The 23042-nt window shown below is 40.6% G+C and overlaps 4 protein-coding genes across 5 annotated transcripts; 1 reads left to right on the top strand and 3 right to left on the bottom strand.

Moving 5' to 3' along the window:
* Positions 1–1285: 1285 nt before the first annotated feature.
* LOC134862883 (protein phosphatase 1 regulatory subunit 3E) lies at positions 1286–6133 on the bottom strand. Its single transcript, XM_063880984.1, has one exon. The coding sequence runs from the start codon at positions 5820–5822 to the stop codon at positions 4899–4901; it is 924 nt and encodes a 307-aa protein (XP_063737054.1). The 5' UTR covers positions 5823–6133; the 3' UTR covers positions 1286–4898.
* Positions 4541–9717, top strand: LOC134862881 (uncharacterized). 2 transcript variants are annotated; one of them, XM_063880982.1, is made up of 3 exons: positions 4541–5655; positions 6910–7137; positions 7525–9717. In XM_063880982.1, exons 2-3 carry the CDS (start codon positions 6943–6945, stop codon positions 8410–8412), a joined length of 1083 nt encoding a protein of 360 aa, XP_063737052.1. In that variant the 5' UTR covers positions 4541–5655; positions 6910–6942; the 3' UTR covers positions 8413–9717. The 2 variants fall into 2 exon arrangements, with proteins under 2 accessions (XP_063737052.1, XP_063737051.1); XM_063880981.1 differs by lacking the exon at positions 4541–5655 and adding an exon at positions 6631–6779.
* Positions 9618–17708, bottom strand: atmin (ATM interactor). The gene is made up of 4 exons (XM_063880979.1): positions 17332–17708; positions 14712–14837; positions 13792–13991; positions 9618–13687 (listed from the first exon to the last, which is right to left on the bottom strand). The coding sequence occupies exons 1-4, from the start codon at positions 17560–17562 to the stop codon at positions 11947–11949; spliced, it is 2298 nt and encodes a 765-aa protein (XP_063737049.1). The 5' UTR covers positions 17563–17708; the 3' UTR covers positions 9618–11946.
* A 387-nt stretch (positions 17709–18095) lies between these two features.
* Positions 18096–22539, bottom strand: cenpn (centromere protein N). Its single transcript, XM_063880983.1, has 10 exons — positions 22231–22539; positions 22069–22114; positions 21909–21968; positions 21721–21794; positions 21430–21603; positions 21240–21341; positions 19761–19815; positions 19490–19599; positions 19216–19339; positions 18096–18961 (listed from the first exon to the last, which is right to left on the bottom strand). The coding sequence occupies exons 1-10, from the start codon at positions 22399–22401 to the stop codon at positions 18852–18854; spliced, it is 1026 nt and encodes a 341-aa protein (XP_063737053.1). The 5' UTR covers positions 22402–22539; the 3' UTR covers positions 18096–18851.
* Positions 22540–23042: the final 503 nt, after the last annotated feature.

The following is a 23042-nucleotide window of genomic DNA, read 5'->3' as shown; positions in this document are numbered from 1 at the left end:
AACCTTTTGTGCATTATGTAGCTTATTGCTATATTCATTTCTGACATGTATATAGTTTACTTCATCTGCATTAATTGCATATTGGTCTTGCGACATAATCTGCACTATTCTATTCTATTCTATTCTATTGTTTCTTCTTCTACTATTTTTATTATTTTGTTTTTAAATTAGTTTTATGTCCTTTATTATGTTGCATTGTTGGAGGAGCTTGGGAAGATTTGTATTGCCATATCTGCACTGTAGCATCTGTTCATATGACAATAAAACCCCTAGAACCTTGAACCCTAAACAGCATACACCTATACACATTTGCACAGATAAGCTTCAAATGCAGCACATATCCATTGCGTTCCAAAAACAAAACTTCACTTTCCATCAGTTAAATCACTGAGCCATTATCAGCAATTGAATTCAGTTAATGAAACAGTTGGCGGCTGTCGATGTACTCTAGAGGTTGTGGCTTTATCTAATTGAATGCCACTTTGCTTGATATTTATTACATGCGAGTGGTCTTTGCTATATTCAGAGAGTGTGTGTGCTTAAGTAAAGAGATTGTAAAGTAATAGTAGTAACACAGAAAGCAATTGATATAAGATGAAACACTAAGCTTTGAATCTTGAGGGACATACTCAAGGCATTGGTTGACATGAGCATATAAGATCTTAACACGTTCAGATATAATATATATAAACAACTGATTAAAGTAAAGCTAACCACATAACTGTAAGTCTGACTACAGTTAAATAGATGCACTTACTCTTTGAGCCATGAGAGCATACTAATATTTAGGTAGGGATACTGAAGGAAAAAAAAGGTCAAATATATGGTGTTATTTAGAGCATTTCCCCCCCATCTTTTATATGCTGTGTATTGCACATTTGCTCAGCTATCCTGCTCCAACCCCTCCCATCCCAACAACAGAAAGGGGGCGTGGTGTCAGACTGTGATCAATTCAAGGACATGTCTGCAGCCATGGATACAATGGCGATGGCTGCAGCCCTCTGCAGTGTGCAGCTTTATGAATGGGCGCCAGCAGCAGCAAATGAGATGCTCAGCTGATCTAATACCCACACACCTCGGCAACACACGCAGAAACAGCCCTGCACATTGTAACACATATACTGTAAGATCTTATTTTTTAATTATTATACTAAATACTGTGGCGGTTTGCTAGATTCTAAGAGATGTGATTTATTGATTACTATTTAGCAACAAAATTAGGAGATAGAAATATCATAAAGGCTATTGAGACAACATTTAGATAGTTCCAAGTACTGGCTGAGTATTTGTTTCCATCACAAATGCCTTTATTAACCATTGGTATAACAAAATATAGGTAACATTAAAAAACTAAACATTAAATGTAAATAAATGTGTCACAGCTGTTCATGCAAACATGGTTAATGTTAAAGTTCACTGCAAGAGATCAAATAAAAAAACAGCTCACAATATAGATTAACACAGTCAAATGACTGCAGTTGTTACAAAGAGAAGTGGTTGCATAGAATACACAGAACTGAAACAACACTGAAATAAATTCAACGTCATACAGTGGTTATAAATCAAACAGACATGATTTAGGCTTTCCACAGTGAGAGAAAAGAGCAGAAGAATGGAAAACATCTTGGTTAGTAGCTATTCACAGGAGAATATGTCATTTACAATGTATAGTGACCTCCAACCATAATCCTTTCCTTGTTCTCACTCAAAGTACATTGCACCTGCTTTGACAAAGTCTGCTCAGTGTCAGCTACAATCATAAGTCATTCCAAAACGTTTCTACTATCAAAGCACATCTTCCATTACGTTTCTTGCACAGATTTGTCGCTTTTTCATTGTCTACATTGCACATGTTTCCACCCAACAGAAATCACATTATTCCTTGACAACCAAGCACCTGCATTCTTCCATCTGGCTTCATGTCTCTCAGTAAACGTTTTAATAAGGCATTGTACACCTATATTTGTGCACATGGGTTTCCGAAGTATTCATTTCATTCAGATACACTGCTCACATTTTGGAACCTATTTAGGGAAATTCTGCAATATCCTTCTGATATATTGCAACATCCTTTTGAGACAAATTATTGCAGTTATTGGTAAAACCAATATTACAAGAGCTTTATTTTAACTTATATTAAAGAAAGGTTAGATAATTCAATCTAACAGTAAGTGTGCTTTAGGAATTTGGTTGGGCTCATATGTTATTTTCCAACTTCACAGACTTGTACCTCTCGCTTCCCTCAATACTGCTTTCAAATGCTTCAAAATACACACAACATAGAATAATAACAGGAAGACATTCAATATGAAACATCAACACATTTACATACATATTTAAATATCAGTGAGATCTGATGCAAAATGTTACGTTGACATTGAGGTGAACATTTAATTAGACCAGAAGCCCTTCATTTACTTTATGGTAGGGATGCACCAATAACAACAGCAGTGTGGGAGAAACCAGGCTAAAACTGGACACCGCTATCCTACAGTTTCCACACTTTTGGAGTCACATGTGATGAAAAATGGAGAAAGCATCATATTCTGACAGTCATCTATGTCAAGTAATCTCAAACTGATTGGCAGAGCAAATATTTTCAGGACTTGTTAAAACCCAATGTTAAAACCTAAAAAACACAATCTGTTTTGGCAGTAATTAATTGGTATTGATGCATCTCAGTACCCACGTCAGACTGGATAATTAATGCTTTCTGGTATTGCACAGCATCAATGCTTGAACAAAGTTTACACAGGCCAAAGCAGACAATAAGCAAATACAGACTGATTAAAAAATATAGCACAGTAAGATCTGCCGAGGCCAGATCTTTATATCCACAGTGTATTTAAATAAACAAATTTTAAAAAGCAGGTCTACATGTGATAAAAGCAGAGTGAGCAAATATGAGCTCAGTGCTGGCCATCTCTCACTTCAGCAAAACTATTCTAACAACATCAGGTATAGCTTTAGAAACAGTGTTGGATTTATAGACAAACACCACTGATGGAAACACAGTGGACCTGCTCCAAAAAACTAAGTGGTTACAGGAAGAGTCTTTATCCACATCCCAACATGATGGCCTCATTAAAGGAAAGCTTCCCTCTGACACCACAATGATGTAAACACTGGACAAAGTGTTGTTCAGATTACAGTCAGAGCACTGGAATTAAAAGCATCCCGTCTGTTGTTTCTCTACTTGCTGAACTGAGATCACGGGTTCTACACTAAAAATGTTAATATCATACACCTGAAAAACAGCATGATGAATATTTATATTTTCAAATCAACTTATATGACTGTGACATATTATAGCCTGTTTGCCACAGAGTACATTATCACAAATGGTTTGGAAGATTACCCGATATAAAATGTATGGATGTCGCATAAGCTGTTGTATGAAGATATCAGACTTGTTGTTTAACATCAATCTATGCATATGGTTTGTAAATTAAGTAATGTGATTACAGTTTGTCATCTAACGATGGAAATATGAGGCTCAGGAGGTTAAAAATATTTGGGGTTTAAGGAGCTGCTCTATTCTTGCACAGTGGCGAATGAGGATATTATCATGTTCCTTTAAAGCCCTATAAATACAGCCATCCGTGCAATAGCTACTTTGTCTATAAACAACACTGCCTGAAGAAAACAGAGTTACACAGTACGATCAAGAACATTAAAAATGATTACACATTGTGTTTTGAATCGGCAAATTAGCAATAATTTTTGTTCTGATTGAATGCATCCATTGTAAAATAATTCCTGTGAAAATAACATCTGTTTTAAAACGGTCTACCTGAAGTACAAGAGAAAGGTCTGCTAGTAATGAGGTAAATTTGACATTGCAAACATTGCTACTTTTTTTTCTTGGTGGTACAAAAACCACAATCAAGTGTTTCATTCTGATCACAGTACAGCATGAGATAACTGAAATGCATCCTTTATAAACACAGCTTTTATGATTTGATGGAATACTGTAAAGGGTTTAATCATTAAAGAAAACTTTTTAATAGTCTTGAACTTTGGTAAGGGTGTCTTGATTTTCGGAATCTGGGAGAAAAAAAAAGTTGGGTGTTGGATAGATGCAAATGCTGCTGGTTTATGACTAAGTATGGTGTCCCTGGATTGAAAGCCTACAGGCATATGGACACTGAATGATTCCCAGTGCCTGAAGGGCCTTATTTTAAAATGTAATCTAATGCTTTCAAGCCTGATGAAGAAAATACTGTACAATATTCAATGCACAACTTCCCAAATCACGGCTTAAAATAAGGCATTTTTCCATGGCATGACGGTGGGAAATTATACATTGAATGTTTCAATCAAACAACATGCCACTTCTTTCTGTCTGTCAAGTAAGACATTGTGGGTGTGTTTCTCCCAGCCTGCAGGAGAATGAAGGAGTATGCACTAGGTTATCTTGGCATCCATATCAGCCAAGATGCGATGCTTTCTGCTTCTCATCAATCCGTTATGAATGCACGCGCGCATGCAAAGCAAACTAACTCAAACAGCTCCGTGCCACCAACCATTTCACAGCTTCTCCTAACAGGAACAGCGATGCCTTGACTCGGCATTGCCTGGCACGTTTTTCCGTGGCACGTGTTTCTATATTACATAACGTGGACATGCCCTCCCAAAGGGCACCAAGCTATACAGAGAGCCCTGGCATCAAGGCAAATTATCAAAGAGCATCCCCAGGCACCTATCAAAGGCTTATGCTGTAGTCTTCGCAGCGGGACTAAAATTTGAATTATTGTGGTAGAATTTTGAGTGTCACAGCATGTAGCTGGCAATGGCAGAAAAAAAAAAACATTTTAGAGCTACAGTCATACTTAAGGTTTCCACGGATCAGATACGCGCAAATTACGCACGCAGTGTGCCACTTAAGACAACAAAGCTCAAATAAAATGAATCCATCCATTCTCCCATTCTCGTGGAGGGGACATCTTGAGCCGGTGACGCCGCACTTTGTAGTTGTTCCCATTATTATTGTCCCAGAACTCTTGTCCTCCGACGCAGTATTTAATTGCAAACTGAAACGTGCCTCCGTTGTCTAGGTAAGTAGGCATGACGATCTTGAAACGGAACTTATCGGTGTCGCCGTTGCTTGACTCAGGGACGTAGGAAGCCAGACTGTCCATAAATGTTATCCAGTTGTTAAGGGAATACCGCAAAGAGACGCTCTTTTCAAAAGCCAGGTTTAACACGCGCACAACCCCGGAAAGGTTGTATTCATCTGCCTCCACTGTCTCTAACAAGACTCTCACCTCCCTCACTCTCAGCTCAAAGTCGGGTAGTGTGCCTGGGTTGGTGAATTGCAACTCCATGAACACAGGCTGCGCAGGAGTACGTGGGAACTTTGTGTCCAAATGAGTAAGGTGCAGGTGTCCTTTGGGTAATTTGGCCAAAATGCGCTCAGGCACATCTGGCTCATCTGTATCATCGAAATGCTTGACTGAAATGAGCTCCAAGCCCAGGGAGTCGGCGAACCGAACCTTTTTCTGACTGGTTGGACTCCGGCTGCGGGAGATCTCTAACTTGGCCCTCTCTGTGGGTGTGGGCAGAGACTTGCATCTCCGACGCAGATTTGGACTCTGTGGAGGCTTCAGGCAGATCTCTCTTCCCCGTGGTCTCTCTTCCACCACCGGGCTCTCGGTAGGTAGACAGTTATCGTTGATCATGTCAAAATCTTCCCCATCATCAAGCCGCGGGTTTGCCGCTGCCAGGCTTCCAAACAGTCCGGCTATGCAGCTGTAGTTCCTCGGCAGGCAGTTCTTTGGGGGCAGCATGACCACGACAGGATGCACAGACTCTGCTTCCATAAAACACAGTTTCTGCACTGCAGATCCAAAGTGGTCGTGATAAAAAGACCGGCGTGTGGAGAGATGGAGCTGTCAGGTGTCAGTGTCCCCCTCGCGGATAGGTGCTCCGGCTGCGTCAGAGTTCGACACCGTGCAGCTCTGGACCAATAAACCAAGCCTTCACAGTGCGTGCACCAACAAAGTGCGACTCAAGCTCCTGCAGATCTTTTATTTTAAGTGTGTAAAGAATATATGCCATAGCTTGCCCCGCATTAAAAATACATAATAAAAAGATAACAGCCTACTACTTTCCTTTCGGCAGCGACACTCGCTTCCTGTATTTAATATGATGTGGTTCTCTATCAGTGACGTAAGCCCTGCGTAAAGCACTTTGACGTCTGTTGCTCTACGTGCAGAAGTGAACGTTGCAATTTACCACTATGGTTTCCTCCTTCACAAGCCAGTAACTTCTTCCTTTTTAAAATTGTAACATGAGAGACCCAAATGTCGACAGAAAATAAAAAATAACTCTCATTTAGTACAGTTAATTGAGTTTTTGCATGTTTTGTGATGTGAAGACAATTTCATTCACGAGCAGCCTCCGAACATAAATCTTAGATTAGATGTTACTATAATGTATTATACTGCTTCGTGCACCACCAGATGGCGGGGGGTACAGTATAACTGCATAGTTTTGGCTTTACATGGAAGTAATCATTTATCAGAATGGGGTTCAGCAGCCCTCCCCTTTTCTCTACGTCACATCTTCCCCGAGCAGCCTCTACGGGTTGCTAGGACGACGTGGTTGCAGCTCGTCTGCAAAGGCATTCAGAGCCTCTGCACTTGTGTTTGGGAAAACTCTGTGGACCGGAAAGATAGATCACCACGACAGTTATTTGTGAATGGTGCTTTCTGCTATTGGAATACTTATAGAAATGCGCTTAAAGTGCAACTAGGACTTCAGAGTTCTTCCTTTTGGTGAGTGCGGTTTAAAACAAAATAAGTATAAAGTGTAACTTGACATCTAAATGTAGCCAGCATTTCAAGCCAGCTCGTTCCTTGTTGTTGTTTTTTTTTTACTTTTCTCTCTCTCTCTCTCTCTGTCTAGATATCACCATGAATCCCATGAGTTAATTACATAATGTCGACTATAAAAGAAGTGGATACCACATCCGTGAATGGATCAGACAAGGATCTTTCAACACAGGGGGAGGCAGTGGGCGAGCAGACACCAGAAAGGAGACATGCTGATGCCCTTCTAGATTTGAGTGAAGAGTTCTTCATGAACGAACTGGAGCCCCATGAGTATCATTGTTACTCCGGTTGGGAAGAAGCTGTAGGTATCTTATTACTGCAAACCTTTTTTTACTGCCTGCCTAAATCTGATTTAGTGAATTACGTTGTACTTACAGTGTATGTTGATCATGAGTAAGTGTTTTGTAACACAGTTTGGAGTCAAAATGACGTTAAAACAAGAGAGCTATTTTATAAAACCTTTACTTAAATTTCTGATTCAGTATGGTTCCACATGTTGATGTATCCCTTATAGAGACTTTTTTCATGACATTCTTATGTAATACAAATAGGTATTAGGTAACAATATTAGCATCATTTCCACGACTGTACTTTTAAATTGGACTTTGCAATCTAACTTTGTTGGTTTTCAGTTTAAACGTATCAAAACAGTTGTTTCATATTATTATTATATGTCATTTGAAAACAGGTTCATGGTTGGGCCAGAGTTGCTCCACTGAGCTGCATACTTTTGAATCAGAAGAGCTACAAGAAACCGAAGCATAAGGAGGCTGAAACCCCGACCCCCTTGTATGTTGACCCAACAAACCCTAAAGAGGACAGCTCAGCCCGCATTGCTGAGCAACGCTGTGAGTCTGAAGAGGGCCTGCATAACAGCATTAAGAAGTCCATGTCATTAAACCTACACACGCATCAGCCTACGGGATACTGGATTAACACTGCTGCTTCAGCTCTGCAGAAAGACGCTTCAGATTGGCCTGTCCCCAATGCAATGCAGGACACTATGTCTAATTTCTTACACAAAGAGATGACAGAAAAGGAAGGGAGGCGCAGAGAGACCCCTATGCAGCATCACCATCTACCCTCAAAACACCCGGAGAACAGGCACACTAAGCCTCAAAAACACAGACAAAGGCCAAACAATATGGTGGTTCCCATTAAAAACTTCACATTTTTACCACCCATTATATCACCACATCTGAATTCTCCAAAAGTCAGTGGCCGGACCTGCAGTTGCAAGAAGGCCCCAGAAGGAGAAATCACAGAGGAAAACTTTTCGATGTTTGATAAGAGAAGCGGGACAAGTCGATCAAGAATGGACCGTGTGGCTAACCCTGAGCTTCCTGCTAACTCTGCAGCGCTGACCTCCAAGTACCGGACATGTCAGCACAAACCCCACTTGTTCTCTGCTGTGAGTGTCTCTATCCCCAGGAGGTATCAAGTACCGGTGTCTTCCAAACCTGACACAGCGCACCGCACTAGCTACTCAATGGGAAAGAGCCTCACAAAGGCCCTCCACCCAGGTACTGCAGGTGCACAAGCCCATATGCACACTGGCAAGACTGTGTGTATGTAATGTGCAATTCAGGTCTAATCAAGTAAAAACAACCCGTCTTATCTAATGTGTATCATGCATGTTTTAGCCTCACCACCACATACAATGTTCACATCAACATTTTAGGAATATATATCAAGGTATGAGACATCAAACTCATTGCAGGGAATGTAGTACAACATACTATCAATACAGAAGACAGTCAATTATTCTGAAAATAATTTGGATGATTTTTTAAAAGATAGAGGAAACAGCTATGGGTAGGGAAAACAAAAAGTGCAGTCATAGGTAACATTGGCATGAGAGATCAGCAAAAGGCCCACGCCTTTAAATGTTAAGCTTGTTATGTGCTTTAGACCTTTATTTTGTCCTGAACAGTTCCCATAAGTGCTCATTAAGCCATTCTAGTTACCTAGCAACTGTGTAACTACTTCATACGAAACATGGCAGTGTGTTTGTTTCAGACTTTCTACTATTTCATCCTCAGCCACCTAGGTCAAAACCAGCAAACTGTGACACAGTAGCTTTGGACTTTTTGTGATGATGATGATATAACCCGTTGCCAAACTGCATGTGCTCTATCAAATGTGATTGTATTTAGTTTTATAACAGTCTGTGTGTTAGGATTCCTGGTAATTGTGGATGGAATCTGGGTTATGTAATACACGGGTTATCAGTGCTGCACTATGCTGGATCCATAATCAGACTACAGTATGTCACGTTGGTCTCCAAAGGACAGCCAATTACTGCAACATGATTTACAACTGGGATGATCTTGTCACTTTGTTTTTGTTTTTTACTACCTCGTTGTATAGCTGCCCTGTTAAATAAAACGCGATCCACAATCCACTCAGTGGTATTGTTTTATAATACAAAGACCTGCGGCGTTAACTTACTAGACCAAACTTTTGTCGAACCTAAATGTGCATGCGAAATTAAATTGTGACTTTAAACATTTGTAAGGAGTTGCACAAGCCTGGACTCAAGGAGAAAAGATCAAGGAAAAAATATTACATTTCAGTTAAGTACAGGGAAGCAAAATGTATTGCACACATATCACAACATCAGTTTGTTTTTGTACCGTGCTAAACAAAAAAAAAGGTGAAGGTTTAGCAAACAAGCCGACTGATATGGGTGAGTGAAAGTGTTTGTACTGATCCTGGACGATTGCAATTGTTTTCCTCTTCCACCTTTGTCTTATAAAAAAAGTCATAAGTACCACAATGTACACTTTCCAGCATTTTATTTAGAACATCTGTAGTGTAGCATCAACAATTAATCAAGGCAACCATTAGCACTACACATATAGGCAACAGAAACGTAAATTCCGCTTAGACAAATATTTTTGTGCTGGGAAAATATCGGCATGCACTTCCTACAGAGAAAATAAAGCACTGTAACAGACACTTGAGACTGACAAGGCTTCTACAGAGATCTGTATTAAAGCAAGGCATTACCCTGTGCCGCTAAACCAGCAGGGAGCAGCTGTATTTGCATTCAGGAACCACAAAGTATTTAACTCAACACAAGACATTTGAAATGTAGGATAGGGTAAAAATCCTTATCAACACAGGGAAATGATCCTTAAACCATTTGTTGTGTGCAACAAAAAAAAGGAGCATGTTTTACTTAGGCAGTGTATGTTCTGTACATTCTTCAGTTAAACCAAAAACAAATGAACAACTCACCAATAACAAGCAGTCAGATGGCCTTGAGCAAACTATGTTAAATTAAATGCTGAATAGCATTATTTTCAAGAGACAAAACACAAATCTTTCCATATCAACTACGGAGAAAGAGTAGGGACAGTCTGATATTTCATGCAAACATGATAAAAATACCAATACAGAATAGATTAAACATGCAAAGGAACAAAATAAGGACAACTTTTGAGTGCGATACCTTTGCAAAACAAGTAGCATTAATAAATATAAATTATTTTGAAGCAGCAAATCGTCTGTAACAGAACTAAAGTTAGTACTTGGGTTAAGGCACCAACATAACAGAATTAACAAATAACCAAGGCCTATAGCATTATGTTTCGTCAGTACAACACAGTCTACACGTGGGGTCTGTGTTTAGTGAGGTAACTTAGTGCAACAGTAACATGAGAAAAAAATAGCAATAACTTGAAATACTGCTCTGATTGTTTAGGGTTGAACATCTGATGATGGAATATATTCAACAGGGATCTTTTCAGTCAAAATCAGGTTGTGAAAACATACAATAGCTCTGCGCTAATCCTTGCTCTAATCCACTATGTGTTTCTGTACAGTAACACAGCACTGCCACTGTATACTCTTACAGCTAGCTAATGAATAAGTCAAAGACGATGACTGCCGAGTCTGCTTACTGATTTGACAGCTTACACAACATCGAACTTCACAATCACATTTCAATGAAAAGTGTGCAACAATAGGATAAACAATTACGTTTCACTTGTGCCACACCTGCATGAGTAATGGTGTGTTTCAGAGATGCATCTTAACAGCTTTTAGCGATGCCTTGTTCAGGGTGGAAGGCTTTATGGGGTTTTGTTTTGGAAAACATAAACCTAGTCCAGCAGTGGCTCAGTCGGTAGGGGCTTGGACTGGGAATCGTAGGGTCACCTGTTCAAGTCCCCGAACAGACTTGAAATATGGAAAGTGGACCTACTTGGAGAGATCCCAGTTCACCTGCCCTTGAGCAAGGCACCGGACACCTCCAATCCCTCCTCCCCATTGCTCCCCGGGCACTGAATGATAGCTGCCCACTGCTCCTAGTACTAGGATGGGTTAAATGCAGAGGACCAATTTCACTGTGTGTGTATGTGACAAATAAAGAGGGTTTCATCCTCCGATTCTATCTTCTATCTATCTATCTAGTCAAGTTTTCCACTGGCTGTAAAGCTCACAGTATGTTATTCAGATGTTATTAGTCTTGCTGCAACTAATGAACCAACATCAACAAGGGAGCAGGCTGAGAATAGATCTAGGATGTTACTGTGCTGACTAACTAAAGGCTTCATGCGCATTTTGTAAACTAAATGCAAAATGTTGTTTGCTGTACAGCTGAGATGAAAGAGTTTTAATGCAGTAAATGCACATCTGAACGCTGTCGATACTTTTATATAAGCCAGTTTTCTTGACAGTCACGCACGGCTAAAGAGAATATCCCTTCGAAGTGCAGATCTAACATTGATGACACGAGTCATTTTTAAACTGCGAGTAAGACCATAGAGTGAAAATCTGACTGGTTATACACTGAAACATAAAAGTTAACTGGCATATCAAAGAAGACACAAATAATATGTTACTTTATGTGCAAATAAATATGTAAACTGTTACAGGAGCTATCAAATCATGCCCATTGAGCTAATAAAGTGCAGGAGAGTTGTCAGGATGTACACCTGGAGGCTCTGGACAAGATGTCTACAGTGGAATGTTCAAAGACATTTTCGCAGACTGCTAACTGCTAAGACTGTGGTCTGCTGGAGGACAGCTGGGCTGATTCCTCTTACAGGAACAGAACGGCCTGAGAGACCTGTACTGCAAAGGCAGCTTCACTAAGAGGGCTTCAGCTGTTGGGTTTCTCCGGCTGCTGCAGGAGAGCATAGAGCTCCTCACATGTCTGGGTTTCAACAGAGCTGAAATGAGACTCCATATTCCACGCCAGGTCTGCTGACAAAAAGTCATCCATGACTGTTTGTGTTTCATTGCTAGTAAGGAAGAGGTTTCCCAGGCTGTCTGACTGGCTGGTCACTGTCTGTGTCTCTGTGCTGTTCAGCAGCCGGGCCTGCTCACCCTGACTCATAGGAGTCGGAGCAGAGAGACCTGTTGCGAATGAAGGGATATCTGTCTGTGTTTCTGTATCTGAAGACTCAGTGCTCATGGAAAAGCTTGAATGTCGTAAGATGCTGCTCAGGGGCATGTGGCTTCCGGCGTTCAACAGGAAATTGAGGTCAGTCTGAGTTTGAGTATCAAATAGCTCCAGGTCACTGGCCTGGGTCCGACTTGGTCCCTCACTTTGGTCCAGTTCATCCATCAGGAGGAAGTCAGTCTGGGTCTGGATGTCCAGAGACTCCAGTGGCGTGTCACCACCCAGTCCCCCCAGCTCACTCTCCTCTGTCTGTGTCTGGATGTGTACTGCGTTAAGAAACTCTTCAAAGTCAAAGTCAATGCCAGTGTGTTGCTCCTGAACAGATCCTAGACCTGCTCCACAGCCTGCAGACGCCACAGAAAGCACCTGGTGGCCTGACATGCTGTCGGACAGAATATTTTCCAGGTCATTTAACAAGGTCATTGTTTGGGTCTGGTTATCTGCCATATTATTTGAGTTGAGCTCATCAGTCTGCACCCCAAAACACATACCACCTCCTGCAGCAGTGAGGGTGTCGTCTATCTCCAGAGCGGTCTGAGTGGAGACGCTATCGAATAGGTCAGAGCACATGATAGCCTGGTCCTGCATCTTCTCCTCTGGTTGTGGCACAGAAAAACATGTCTGCGTCTGCCTGGTTTTGTATGGGGGCAGAGATGAGGACGAGAAAGGAATTTGACTCACGCACTGGCTGTCTGTCTGAGCTGCGATAGAAGATGTGGCTCTGGCCCGGGAGGAGAATGTCTGTGTCTCAACACTGACTGGCAGGAGGACTTGGGCACTTACGCTGATGTCTGTTTGGGAGCAGGATGACACAGAGGACTCGCCCACAGAGCACAATGCCAGTCCCTCACCAACCCCTACTCCTGTTGGCATTTTCGACAAGTATGATTTGTCCGTCTGAATGTTGGTAGAGGTGCTTCTTCCTCGATGTCCTGCCAGGCTAGCTGAGTCATCTGTGCCTGCAGGGTCCAGTCTGACCTGTACCCCTGTGCTAATAGGCCCAAGGCTGGAGCGGGACACGGGCATGCTATTTTTGAAACACAGACTCTTAGCATCAATTTGGGGCACGACGGCACCCGTGGGCTGTGACAGAAGGTGAAGGGTGCTAACAGAGCCGTGGCTGTCCACTGCCAGCACAACAGACCTCAGAGCGCCGCCTTCTGCAGACGGAAGGAGGACAGGCAGGTGGGCCAGGTGCATCACAGGAACACTGACCAGAGCCATCTTGGGCTTTGGGAGGAGCATCTTCTGAAGGCTCTTATGGGGGTTTAAGCTCTGATTCACTGAGTCTGGGATACAGATGGTTGTATCAGAAGGAAGGGCAGTCTCTGTCAGGTCTTGACTCACTGCCATGATCTGGCAGGTCGACGCGTTCATCTTTACCTTTTCAGAGCCACGTAACAGTTTCTCCATCTTTCGCTTTTTTACTGGAGGAATTCTGTGAAGTAAACAGATGGAGAGAAAGCCAGCCAAATTAATATTTAGCCATATCTATTTTTAAAGTTTTCAATATACATCAGTCCAAGCCATGCAGGTACATGCCTGTGTTCGGTAGGAATCTCGTGTCCTGTCCTGTAGATGTGGGAGAGTAGTGCAGCTCTGCTAGCATAGGGGCAGCCACAGGTACAGTGGTAGGTCTTCCCACAGTCTTCTATGTGCCTCTTGAGATCCCACTCAGTGCTGTAGCCATTGTTGCATTTAAAACACTTGTGTTTCTTCTCTGCATGCATCTTCATGAAGTGCTACAATGAAACAGATAAATTAGCAAGAAGCATACAACTGCTTTTTATTTAATCTCGAAGGTAACTTGATTTTAACGGTAAGTAACAGATGGTCTCAGCCAGAATTGGTCAAATATCTAAGAGGATATTACGTATGCTGATAAATAATGCTAACATCAGTTAGTTTTGATCAACATATGGCAGTAGAAAAGTATTTGGGGATATATAAATATTACCAGGAAGAATTTGTTCCTGTACAATGTAATTGTGTAACATTTTTGTACTAAGCAGTAAACAAGTAGTAATACCAGTGGAGTAGAATGTGTTACAGGTTTAAATCCTGCATTTGAAATGTTATTCAAGAGAACCAAAGTATAATCTAAATATAATTCAAGTACCAGAAGGAACAGTACTCTTAGAATATTCTGCTTAATATTTTATGTTCTCATATTACAATTGTTTATGCATTTACTATCCCTTTATTGTTGAAAGCTGTAACGCTTATTTAATGTTGTAGGTGCAGGGCCGCTTAATCTTTAATAAGATACATTATTAATACAATTATTAGAATTTAAATTTGCAAACTTATTAAGGCTGTTAGACCAATGTAGTCGATGTTATACTATTTCTCTCAGACACCATTTAAAGTAGTAAGTTACAAAAGTGCTCGAGGGAAACCTCATCATTTTTGTTATATTACTTGCATGGATAGGAAAACATATCCTTGGAGAAAAGGCTTACTTGTTTAACAAGGGAGAACTGGGAGAAGGGTCTGTTCGGCCCCCTGGGACAACCCTCAATTGGACAGCAGTAGAGCTTCTGAGAGCCCTTCATGTCTTTCCTGACCGTAGGATTGACAATACCATCCTGACGGTGACGAAGTGGGTAAAAGACAAAGAGAGAGGAGAGTCAGAGAAATATTTGCATTTGGGATGTTTGTATCATGCCATTAATCACCATGGCTTACAGTGTCACAGTCTCAATGAATTCCTTGAACACTATAAATACAAGCAACCAACAGAAAGCTTGTCAATGCTTTGGAGTTATTCTAAGAGCTTGAGCAAGGTGCAAAGTTGTCAATCTAACAGGTGAACCTTGTGACTGACAAAGACTATAGCCGAAAAACTGAGGTTTTACTTAATATATCTTACTGTAACTGATGTGAAAGGCACACAACGCAAACTACACTGTATACCTCAAATTCTGAAATGTTTGTACAAATATAAATAAAAGAGATTGTTGCACATTCCCTTTCTTCTTTCCTTCCTAAGTGTAGCTAAATACGCTATGTGAATTAAAATAACCTTTTTAAGAAATCACATTGTTCGGCTCTGCTTTACATAACTGACAAACAAAACTAATGAGCAGTATGGGATGTAATAGTTTCCTGTCCCAAGGCAGACTAAAGCAGATGTTACCATATTGTATATCATTGTAGAAAAGTCAAGCAAATGTTACTCATTACAGAAAAAAGCACACCCACTGGTTATAAGTTGCATGTCTTGACACAAAGGGGTCAGTACACAGCCTTTTATGTGGCCATAGCCTTGGTATATTTCTTATTTCTGGGAGACTTTTCAAAACGGCGTCAGAGTAATAGGGTAATTCTGCTTCTCCCTGCTGCCAAAGTAGGTGATATAGATGAGAAGGCCAATATTCAAGCACAAAACGGTCACATCAAACTGAGAAAAGGTGTCCACACTGGGCTGGCTGAATGAGTTGGTCTGAAGTTTATTTGTGTTCACGATCTGTAAGAACCAGGAATAATGATCAGCAAATATGTATTACTTCTGTGTAATGATGCAGTAGAGCTAAAGCGGTGTTAAAGTGGCGTTAATAAAAACAGATATGATGCCCCACACATCATTTTTGCAGTCTGACTTCAAAGAACTATGCATGGAAGGGTCGCCGGTTCACGTCCCTATCGGACCAAAAAGAATATGGAGTGAGCTGGTAGCTGGAGAGGTGCCAGTTCTCCTCCTAGGCCACTGCCGAGGTGCCCTTGAGCCAAGCACCTAACCTCTATCTGCTCCCTTGGCGCCGGGTACCTGGCTGCCTCTCTGCTCTGCCACCTCTCCTCTGCATGTGGTTGTGTGTGCATGTATTTCCTCTGTGTTTGTGCATGTATATCCTCTGTGTGTTTAATGTGTGTCAACACAACAGAGTAGAGAAAGCAATTTCCCTGTAAGGGATTAATAAAAGTATGTCTTCTTCTATGTCTTCTTCTTCATTAGGGAGGAATACAGAGGTTTTTTTTAAACATTTGGTAACATCGTCATCATGTCAAACAGTACATCTTTGATACTGCTGACGTGAGTTGTACATAGCTGTGGAGTTCAAATAATATGCATTATTTCTTTACATTTCTATAAAGCCCAGTCTTAGAAAAGAGAGTGGGGCTCATTTTTAAAGAGATTAATACACATGAAGGACAAGTACATTTGGATTTTTAAAGTCCACTTTAGCTCTTAAAAGGTTCGTCTACAGCAGTAATATTCAGGCATTTGAGTGAAGAGGGCTTACATTTAAATTGCAATTAAATAGCCAAATGATACCTCAAATGTTTGACCAAAACACAAAATCAGGAATTTAAAAACACCTTTTCAGCTTGGCTAAATTAACTACTTCTGAAATCTCATTCAAAATATCGTTTACAGATACAAAGGGGTTAGTCTACTAAAAAAAAGGCAGCCTTTTCCAGCAAAGAACTTCATTCACGGAGGGGAAACAGTGAATAACTGCCTCCCACGAAAAGCCATGGTCAGTGAGGACAAAAGAGCCAGGGTCAAAAGTAGACTTTGGTCAAAATGCAGTGACTTCCTCTACTTTGCTGTCTGTTAAGTACTGGTAGTAGAATGTTTATACTCAGAAAATCAATAGTACTTCTATGATCGTATTTCGAAATGTAAAGAGACTCCCTAAAGACAATTCCCTTTACACACTCTTTAGCCAAACCAATAAAATGCTCCCCAAATTCCTTTCCACAACTACAGTCCATTAGTTGTTAGGATGTAATGTTAGCCGTGTAAAGCATGTTGACACGGTCAGTTCAGCACCAATCAGAACACGCGACCGTAATAATTAATTGATGACACACGTTAGCTTTACTATGTAGCTACCTCGCTAAACCCAACTGTCATGGAGAATCACTAAGTGAACTTGTACCAAACGCTTAGCCATAACTTCGTGTTCAACAAGCATCACTATCGTTCGTCACGTCAGCTTAAATTAACTTGCTGTGCATGACTTGCGTTTTCTTGTTTGTTGACAGCGTTTTCACGAGAATGAGTTAGCTAAGTTAGCATTGCCGTTACGTGCAAGGCTAACGTTAAGCATCAACCAGGTTTAAGTAAGCGTTTACCTTTATTCTGTGTGACTTAACAAGATGCATGTTCAATGCAGGTGTGTTTGGGAGGATCTTGCCACATCCTTCAACGGTGCAGAGGATGTTCGTCCTCACTTCTTTGGTCAGCTCCGTGATGGTAGGTTTGATTATTTCCCGTGACTGCGACTGAGACTCTTCATGGTATTTCGGACTGTCTTTAGTAGCGTTATCTCTGTTATTCGCTCTGCTCGACGCAGAAGCAGCCATGTTGCTATGTTGCCAGTCTGTTTGTTTTCAGCATAGACCTCCAGCAGCAGCATTGAATTAACATTGGCATGCCTTCCCTCAGCTTTCCAACCCTCGCACTCTTAGAACGACTGAACCAGCTGATCATACGTCACACCCGGTCTAATGACGTACTTCCGGTTTTCAAGAAACAAGTAAACCTTCAGACTAGTTTTCTCATGTGGCTGACTCCCTAAATATATATATGACTAGTGTACTATAGTATTGCTGTACCTTACACACAATATGATATTAAAGGACCCCGATCACGCTAGCAACGATCTGTTCCGTCTGCTGCCGCCTGGCAAACGGTACCGCAGCATCCGGACCAATACCACCAGACTCAGGGACAGTTTTATACCACCAGACTCGGGGACAGTTTTATACCACCAGACTCGGGGAGTTTTATACCACAGGCTATAAGACTGCTGAACTCCTGAGCTCTGTGAATATCTACTCACATCTGTTTATAGTACACATATGTTATACATTTTATTCTTGTCTAATTGTTTGCATTATTTTATTTATCTTATTTGCACTGTGTATGTTGAATTGTTGGAGGAGCCTGGGATATAAGATTTCCATTGCCAACATATATGCTGTATCTGCTGTGCATATGACAAATAAAACCTTTGAACCTTTGAATGGTTGAAGCACTGGAAGTGAATCTTTTCTATAAGCTATAACTCTTTATTTCAATCAAAACTGTTGGTTAAAGTTTGACCTCACATGAAAACCTTCTAGGCATTTCTAGAAATTCGATTTAACAGTGGGGTGTTTTAGCAACACATACTATAACTTTGGAAAATACACAATTGACATGGCTAACTCATGTCAGCTTTGGGCAGTTTATACTCTATCTCTTAAAGGGTAGTTGTGTTGAGAAGAACCGATTTGCACAGGAGAATCCAGTTACTCTTCTATGCAAATATGGGAATGCAAGTACAGTTTTAAGACACTTTAAAAAGTCTGAAACTATCCTTTAAATAGTTTGTGCTGAGACAATGGAGCTTAAATGAACCCTCTAACATGGACATACATTAAAAAAACACACAAACAAATAAAATAACAATTATCTGTTGTCCACTACTGAGATATTTGCAACTGGGTAATAAAGGGTACATTGAGTGCTAGAGAAATTGGACGGGCAGCTGCTCTTGAACAAGGAGATTGATTATAAAACAATAAAAGTCAAACCCTGGGTTGACCAGACATGGCAACCATGCTGTGACCCCTTTACGTGAAGGTCCTGTCACGCATCAGTTCTGTGTTTAGGACATTTGTGAGGAAGGACCAGGTCCATTTTCTGTGATGACAAAATAATTCTTTCCCTTAAGGGGTATAGATGAAAGCAGAGGTGTGACTGGGGTGGAGGCAATTCCTGAAAAAAAACACAAAAAAACAGACCTTAAATTATTTTGCCTGATTTAAGAAAAACTCTTTGAATGCACTGACCAAGAAACTAATGATAATGTTACAAGAGCAGAACAGGGGGGATAATTCAACATGTGTTTATGCGCCCCCATGTGGTAATTTATGGAAATTTCAGAATTATGAAACATTCAATCGTTCTTTATTTCACAATCTAAGTATCTTTTACGTTTTAAAATATAAATGGCTGTGACTAAAAAGTACCTGAAGATGCACAATTCTTGAGTGACTCCAGGAGGTTTGTGCTGGCAAATTTGACAACACATCTGAAGGGCTCCTCTCGCTCCCTCATGGTTCTGTCGGTGTGGTCTCTGAGTTTTGTCTCCAGCTGAGAAAAGTTCAGAGCATAAATTAGATGATTACCACACAGAGTGAGGGTGACTCTGTGCCATGTATGCCTTTTGTTTCTTAGACTTTGACACTTAGCTATTAAAGATGAAGCTCAGTATTTCAATACACAAAGTATGCCTCAGGATACCTTGTAAACTGCAGACTGTAGCTGAGGTAACATCCCAACACCAAAGGCCTCACAGGCCAACTGTAGTCTGCGTTCTGCAGGCTTCGCCTGTTCTCTTTCGATGTGTGGGTCTGTAAACAAAATAAAAACCAAATAACTAAAATCACATTGCAAAAGTCTACCAGAAGTACATGTTAATGCCAAATACACATAGCTAAAACACTTAATGTTAAATTATGTGCAACATCATATGAAAAACTGGCTTTTAGACATGATCATTTGATTAACATACTTGTGACTGTTTGATTTCTTTCTGTGAGAGGGCTGGGATACTTGGTGGGAAACACCTAAAAAGGAACAAAACAAACAACTGAAAAACTATTTTCCTGTACAGTGGTACTCATTGCATGACAATTCCGACAGTAAAATAAATGGTAGATTTACAGCAAATGGATATTCAAACTATTTTTTTAAATCACTGAATACGGAAAGTATTGTGAATCCGCAAAATATGTAAGTGCAATAGGTAGACTTGAACAAGGAATTAGTTCAACAACATCATTGACAATTTAATGGCAAATATCTAAATAGGAAACTGGAGTGTGATGCTTTTCAAAGTAAGGATTATTAAAGTTCAGTGTTATTAATATCTAAAAAAAACATCAACAAAAAGGATGCACTTTAAACATTCCATTTGGAGTATTAGGTATCAACAATGTTGATAAGATAATAAAGATAAGTGTACACTGAATTCATAAACTATTCATTAGCTACATTTTGGAAGAGTTCAGTGTCAGGACACTTCTAGACACTTGGATGCTAAAAAGTAATTATTCGACAGGGCCTAGAGAGCTTTTTATGGTGTGTGTGTGTTAGGGCTGTTAAAATTGCTCACAAATGACGTTTGAATATTCCCTACAAAAAATACCTATATTTGAACTATTCGAATGGTATTTGCGCATTATGTCAATAACAGGACAAACTAATACAACGAGACATAACTACTTGTATAGGTAGTTTATTTAAGTTTAAACATATTTGACAACATATTACCTACACAAAAATAAGTAAATGAACTAATGGCCAAGACCTCACTCTCGCTCGCTCACTCGCACGCACTCTTTCTGTCGCCTGCAGTACGGTACCTTGGTTCCAGTTCTTGACAGAACTCCCTGAAGCCTGTCCCATCAACGACACTGATCAGTCTCATGTCCTTACATATGAACAAAATTAATTTCTGCGTGCAGGCCTCTTGTCGTGCTGCAGACAAAGAGCTTGTGGCTGTTTAGCTGGAGTTCCACATGTTATGCCATGCTCATTTGGGTGCAAATTATCAAGATGTGACCTCATGTTGCTAGTGGTCGAAGGATAAGCTAACTGTAGCTGACATAGCTTGCATACTACTTTATCTCGAGGCTCCACAATTTTACCGTCTACCGACCAAAATCCGAAGTATTTCCAGACAGGGCTTTTTAGATTTCTTGGGGTTAAAATCAATTTCTCTGCTGCGGTCGAGTTGGGCTCTGCACTTTCTGCCATCTTCCACGTAAGTCAACTTTCAGCAGTGACACTGTGCCAGACAGTGCGACTTCTGTGACCTGTCCCTGACCCCTCAGGCAGCGCGCCTACTCGCAAAGCACAGCCTTCAAAGGTCTGTTTTTAAAAACTATTCGACATACATTCGAATTTAGAATATTCGTTGACAGCCCTAGTGTGTGTGTGTGTGTGTGTGTGTGTGTGTGTGTGTGTGTGCAGTTGAAAAAGACCTAACCTGTTGATACTGCCTCATCAGCAGGTCCCTAATGGCAGTGAGTTTCCGGCCACTGAGGTTTGCATCCTTTAAAGACTGATATCGGGTGGACAGAACCAAGGCCTGCAAAGTACATTGATCTGTTAAACAGGAATGGAAAGACAAAAGAAACAACAACCTGGTAACAAACTATATAAAAGTGAACCCTTACCTGAGATAACATGAGCTTTTTCTTTGAAGTCAGACTGGTCACAAAGACATACGGTGTTTGAAGATTGTGAACAACATATGTTGGTTTAAGATGGTTGGGGCAAGAGTAGGTGTCTCCCCATGCAATCCGAATCCAAACGGCTTCATCTGTGTGCTTTCTTATTTTGACAGACACCTGGAATGCAGTGTTTAAAGCATACTGTAAATAAATGATTTTAACAGTGTTATCTTTCAATGTTGAAACTATATAGTTTAAAAGACTTTGCTGTGTGAGGAGGAATATTGGACTTACCTGGCTCACAAGTTCTCTTATGTGAGATTTGAATTGTTCCTTGAACTGCATCAAATCTACAGAGCGAGCATCATCTGTGAAAAAGGGAAATTAATAAATGGACAATACGGGTTTGAAAGTAAATTATTTAAAGTAAAGTTACTTTATGGCAATGACGTTTAGCCCTCCATAGTACTAATAAGTATTACCTTCAGGGTCAGAAAGTCTGAAGGCATACCACATCTCTTGGTTTGGATTGTCAATAATATCTAGAGACAATGACAAAACGGGCACATGAAGCGTTACAGGATTGGCATTGGTAGTACTTTAACCTAAATTAGATAGGCAGTAGATAGACAATTTACTTACGTATCATCTCGAGTTCTGTGAGGCGTTTGACCCCTAACTCGTTTTTCTGTACAGACAAAAGCGAAATTAATGCCTGTTTATCTCCAAATGAGTCACTTTAAACAGTCAGTTTTTGTGAGATACGACTTCAGCATGTATTTTCACAGCCTATGGACTGTTTACCTCGCAAAATGAAAGTAGATGTTCCGTTAACGCCCGTTTTGACTGCACGGCCTCGATCTCCCGCTGCTGTTTCTCAGTCAAACGGCCCCACTTCTCCAGCGTTATTTTCAGCATTTTAGACGGTATCCGTCTCATAAGTCGCTGCACTAGGCGTTTCGTAGATTCATCCATCCTTCCCCAGATAATAGTGGTATGATACCAGCAGTTTTATTGAACAATTAAAAGGTTGGCTCGGTTCACCTTGCAGTGTGGCAGAATAACAATCCAAACAAACCGCCTACCAACGAAAATACGTATGGACCAATCGGATATGGCCAGAAAACTCCACGTACTCCCTTTAGCGCCCTCTGTTGTTTCGGAGTGGTATTGCTCTTATTACTGCCGATGCTGCTGCCACTTTGACACGACTAATATTTAATAATATTACCCACAATTGGGAACATCTGCAAACGGCGGAAAATGTATGCATGCATCCCTACAATATTACTACACATTGTCAATGGCTAGTTAAATACTTCTTTACCAATTAAGGTGCAAGTACAAGTTTAAAAGCAATTAATCAACTGGCTCTGCAAGTTTCGCAAGTCATGACTTAACAGTGCTTATACTGACCAATGTCTACATATTGATTTAATATGTTGCGTGTGTACCTGATCTTGGTAGCGTTAGTTTTAACTAGTTTATTCTGATTTTAAAAAGCAGTTCCTAAACATGTAGTCACGTTACTTCCAAATGGTCATAATAGACCTTATTAATAGGAGGGTGGAAGAAGAAACGCATAGTTGTTGTGATACACACATCTGTTTTCATTT

Source organism: Eleginops maclovinus, chromosome 4 (assembly GCF_036324505.1).
Source record: "Eleginops maclovinus isolate JMC-PN-2008 ecotype Puerto Natales chromosome 4, JC_Emac_rtc_rv5, whole genome shotgun sequence".
Taxonomy (NCBI): domain Eukaryota; kingdom Metazoa; phylum Chordata; class Actinopteri; order Perciformes; family Eleginopidae; genus Eleginops; species Eleginops maclovinus.
Note: the sequence above shows the minus strand (reverse complement) of the source record. Positions and strands in the feature narration are given on the sequence as shown.